We start from the raw sequence: 5,381 nt of genomic DNA, 5'->3' as shown, positions 1-5,381 counted from the left end.
CACGCAAATTCTTCTGCTAGTTGGGGTTTAGTCCAAATCTGCATCCTTTCCTTCAAGGCTCAGGGGTCCAAGATTATCTTCTGTGTCTGTGTTAATTGGCCTCCCTTTTCCTTGTTGAAGAGGGTCTGCGCAATCCTTCCGCCCAGTCCGCCATCTTGCCCCGCCTCCCCTTGTTGTATTTGAACGACAACCTCCTGGTCTATGTACAAGTTCCTCACAAGCACAATTAAGTATTGTGGAATTCCCATTCTTCTCAATGTTATCCATAATTTGTTATGATCCACAAAATCGAATGCTTTTACATAGTCAATAAAACACAAGTAAACATCTTTCTGGTATTCTTGGCTTTGAGCCAAGATCCATCTGACATCAGCAATGATATCCCTAATTCCATGTCCTCTTCTGAATCCAGTGTGCATTTCTGCAAGTTCTCTGTCAATATATTGCTGTAACCATTTTTGAATTATCTTCAGTAAGATTTTACTTGCGTGCAGTATTAATTATATTGTTCAAATATTTCCACATTCTGTGGCATCTCCTTTCTTTGGAATGGGTACAAATATGGATCTTTTCCAGTCATTTGTCCAGGTAGTTGTCTTCCAAGTCTCTTAGCATAGCTGAGTGAATGCCTCTAGTGCAGCATCTGAAACGTCTCAGTGGGTATCCCACCAATTCCTGGACCCTTGTTTTTCGCCACTTCCCTCAGTGCAGCTTCAATTTCTTCCTTCAATACCATTGGTTCTTGATCATATGCCACCTCCTGAAATGGATGAACATCAACCAATTCTTTTTGGTACAGTGATTCCGTGTATTCCTTCCATCTTCTTTTGATGTTTCCTGCATCATTCAATATATTGCCCATAAAATCTTTCAATATCACAATTCAAGGCTTAAATTTCCTCTCAGTTCTTTCAGCTCAACAATGCCGAGCATGTTCTCCCTTTTGGGTTTCCAACTCCATGTCTTTGCACATTTTATTATAATAATTGACTTTATCTTCTTGAGCTGCTCTTTGAAACCTGTTCAGCTCTTTTATGTTGCCATTTCTTCCATTTGCTTTAGCTACTCTCCATTCAAGGGCAAGTCTTAGAGTCTCTTCTGGCATCCCTTTTGGTCTTTTCTTTCTTTTCTGTCTTTTTCATGACCTTTTTATTTCTTCATAGATGATGTTCTTGATGTCATCCCACAATTCCTCTGGTTTTGGTCATTGGTGTTCAATGCATCAAATCAATTCTTTAAATGGTCTCTAAATTCAGGAGGGATATAATCAAGGTCATATATTGGCTCTTGTGGACTTGTTTTAATTGTTTTCAACCTCAACCTGAACTTGCAAATGAGCAGTTGATAGTCTGTTTCCCAATCAGTTCCTGGTCTTGTTTTGGCTGAAGGCATTGAGCTTTTCCATTGCCTCTTGCCATAGATGTAGTCAATCTGATTCCTGCATACTCCATCTGATGAAGTCCAGCTGCCATTTGTGTTGTTGAAAAAAGATATTTGTAATGAATAAGTCATTGGTCTTGCAAAATTCTATCATGCGATCTCCAGCATGATTTCTATCTCCAAGGCCAAATTTTCTAACTACCAGTGATTCTTGTTTCCAACTTTTGCATTCCAATCCCCAGTGATAATCAGCACATCTTGATTGCATGTTCGGTCAATTTCAGACTGCAAAAGTTGGTAAAAATCTTCAATTTCCTCATCTTTTGCTTTGGTGGTTGGTGCATAAATCTGAATAATAGTAATATTAACTAGCTTTTCTTGTAGGCATATGGATATTATTCTATCACTGACTGCATTGTACTTCAGGATAGATCTTGAAACATTCTTTGTGATGATGAATACCATGCCATTCATCTTCAAATTATCATTCCCGGCATAGTAGATCATATGGTTATCTGATTCGAAATGATCAAAACTGGTCCATTTGAGCTACTAATGGCTAGGATATCAATCTTTATATGTTTCATTTCATTTTTGACAACTTCCAATTTTCCTTGATTCATACTTCATATATTTCATGTTCCGATTATCAGTGGATGTTTGGAGCTGTTTCTTCTCATATTGAGTCAGGCCACTTCAGCAAATAGAGGTCCCGAAAGCTCTACTTTATCTATATCATTAAGGTAGGCTCTACTCTGATCAGGAAGCTCTTTCCCAGTCTTATTTTGAGTGTCTTCCAACCTGAGGGGCTCATCTTCCAGCACTGTAGCAGACAATGTTTCAGGGCTATTCATAAAATTTTCCAGTAATATATCAGACAGTGTTTCACTACTATTTGTAAAGTTTTCACTGGCCAATTCTTTGAGAAGCGGATGGCCTCTTCCTTCTTCCAAGTCTGTCTCAGTCTAGAAGCTCCACCAAAACCAGTCCACCATGGGCATCCCTGCTGGCACAGCCTCCAGACTCATAGCAACACATAAGCCACCACAATATGACCAACCAACAGACAAGTTAGTCTCCTTTAGCTGTTCCAACCGCTCCACTCACTTCCTGGGCTACCCTCTACCTGTTCCTGCCAGCTCTGTCTGCTGCTGTTCCTTGCTACCTGGGGACTGTCCCCTGCCCACCTTACCTGGCCCAGTTGCTGGCCCTGTCCGCTGTTGCTCCCTGCCACCTGGGGGGATGTCTTTCACCTGTCTTACCTGTTCCGGCCATGCATAGATTCTTTCACTATTGCAACTTGAGACTTGAATTTTTCTTCAGTTCTTTCAGCTTGAGAAATGACAAATGTGTTCTTCCCTTTTGTTTTTCTAATTTCAGGTCTTTGCACATTTCCTTATAACATGTTGCTTTGTGGTGGAACCACTGAGACTATGGCCCCTAGCTGCCCTTCAGGTCTGGAATTGAACCCACACCTGTGGTTGCCAGCCAAACAATGTACAGGCATGTGAGTTAAACATTTACCTCAAGTAGACACACGCCCTGGAGAGAACAATCATGGGAGAAGGAAGGGCTGCTTATGCACAGGGAGACAGCTCAGGGCGCAAGAGAGTATGGAGGGATGGTCACTGGGAAGAGGTAACTGTGGGGAGGAAGTGGGAGGGGAGCTGTTGCATTATAAACTGTGGTTAATGACATGAGACAAAGTATATGTGAACTGCTACATGGAAAGTGAATTCGCTCTGTAAATCTTCACCTAAATCACAATAAATACTAAAAAAAAAAATGTTGCTTTGTCTTCTTGGATTATCCTTTGAAATCTTCTATTCAGCTTTTATTTCAAGTTGCAGAGTCTCTTCTGACATCCACTTTGTTCTTTTCTTCCTTTCCTGTCTTCTTAATAACCTTTGCTTTCTTCATTTATGATCTCCTTGATGTCATCTCATAACTCATCTACCCTTCAGTCACTGGTGTTCAAAGTGTTAAATCTATTCTTCAGATGGTCTCTAAATTCAGGTGGAATACAATCAAGGTCGCATTTTGGCTCTCATGCACTTGTTTTAATTTTCTTCAGCTTCAACTTGAACTTGCATATGAACAATTGGTGGTCTGTTCCAGTCAGCCCCCAGCTTTTTTTCTAATGATATTGAACTTCTCCATTGCCTCTTCTTGCAGATGTAGTTGATTTGATTCATGTGTATTCCATCTGGAGAGGTCCATGTGTACAGTCACTAATTACATTGTTGGAAAAAGTATTTGCAATGAATAAGTTGTTGGTCTTCAAAATTCTATCATGTGGTCTCTGGTGTCATTTCTTTCACCAATGCCATATTTTCCAACTACTGATGCTTCTTCTCTGTTTCTGATCTTCACATTCCAATAACCAATAATCTTGATTGCATGTTTGGTCAATTTTAGACAGAAGTTGGTAAAAGTCTTTAATTTTTTCACCTTTGGCTTTAGCAGTTGGTAGTAAATTTGAATAATAATTGTATTAACTGGTGCCAAACACTGTGCTAGGCAAGATCCCTGCTTTTATAAATCTGCCATCAATAAACATGTACAATGGCTTACAACAAGTTAATGAACAATAAATGTACAGTTACAAATTATCCTAAGTACAATGACAGGAACTATTAGTGTAACAATAGGGAAAAACTAGGGGTAAGGGAGGCCCACAATAGATGGTTAAGGAATGTCTTTCTGAGGTGATGATAATTAAGTTGAAGTCTTAAAGATGATAATCAGGTAACAAAATGAGGGGCAGGGGGTAAGAGAATTCCAGCCAAAAGGAAAATACATTGAGGAAAGAAAGAAGTTTCTTGTTATATTCTAAGAACTAGATAAAAGTAGGTATCTGGGAGGTTACTAGAAGATGAGTCTGTGGAGGTAGCAGGGGGCAATATAATATTGGAGGTCAGAAATTGTAGTCAAGTGTTTGAATTTTATTCTGAATTCAAAGAAATGCCACTGATTTATTTTTAGTAAGGGAGTAGCATGATCAGACTTTGAAAACTAAAATTACAGGATGAAAGCGGCTGTGAAAGAAGAACCTATGCTGCACACCAAACCTCTGAAAGCAAGAACAAGTGTTATTTTAGTCTCACCTTAAACGAGGCACAGCTTATAGGAGGATCCACCCTAAAGAAGGATCAGTCGTGGAAGTAAGAGTAAAGACTTGTAAGAAAGGAAATAGAGGCAAAGATTAAAAAAAAAGAAAAGGAGACAATTCCAACTAATGGTGGCCCCGTGAGTGTCAGAGTAGAACTGTGCTCCCCAAGGTGTTCAATGGCTGACTTTTCAGAAACAGATCATCAGGTCTTCCTTCTGAGGAACCTCTGGGTGGATGTAAACCTTCAACCTTTTGGTTAATAGCCAAACATGTTAATCGTTTGTACCACCCGGGGACGCCAAGATAAATAGAGACAGTAAGATTATTACTGTAGCATTGTAGTCTTAAAATAAGACTGTTCCTGCAGTTAGAAATTTGAATTTGTTAGTTGTCACCATTCCTTACCAGCTCTGGTAACTCCCTTATTGGCCAGTTGTAAGAGGCCCTTCTTTTTCAATATGAAGCTGGAGCCAATAAAAATACTGGAACTTACTGCCAGTATCAACCCCACATAAATACTGTATTTGTTTTCTGCTTTTTCAGAAATGCTCAAGTTGGCAATGCTGGAATTTAGATTCATGTAGTGGATAGGAGAAGCCAACAGCTGTGACACATTCGTGATCTCACACCAAGCCTTGGAAGAGTTTGGACAGATCAGAGAGAGTACATAACCTGGGGAAAAAAAAAAAAAAGTCAACAAATGAAAGGGAGATATGTTAATGCTGACTCTCTTTCTAAGAAACGGAGGCTTGAGTGAACAGGTTTTTCTACTGCATGAGGTGAAGTCACCAACAGGTGGTCCACAGATCTGCAGACATGTTCAGTTTGGTGTCCACAGGTTTTTAAAAATGTTTAGAAGTGTGAGGATTGCAGTAAATGCCACAAATTA

At 39.6% G+C, this 5,381-nt stretch overlaps 1 protein-coding gene across 1 annotated transcript in view; it reads right to left on the bottom strand.

Annotated features, from left to right (window-relative positions):
• Positions 1-5,381, bottom strand: part of NIPAL1 (NIPA like domain containing 1) — a 31,233-nt gene that overhangs the window by 15,395 nt on the left and 10,457 nt on the right. The window contains exon 2 of the mRNA XM_007949447.1: positions 4,898-5,164. Within this exon, the coding sequence (XP_007947638.1) occupies positions 4,898-5,164 (267 nt within the window). The remainder of the gene's footprint in view (positions 1-4,897; positions 5,165-5,381) is intronic.

The sequence above is a fragment of the Orycteropus afer genome, unplaced genomic scaffold (assembly GCF_000298275.1).
Source record: "Orycteropus afer afer isolate SDZICR_OR568_19922 unplaced genomic scaffold, OryAfe1.0 scaffold00246, whole genome shotgun sequence".
NCBI classification, from domain to species: Eukaryota; Metazoa; Chordata; class Mammalia; order Tubulidentata; family Orycteropodidae; genus Orycteropus; species Orycteropus afer.
This window is presented reverse-complemented; position numbering and strand designations above follow the sequence as displayed.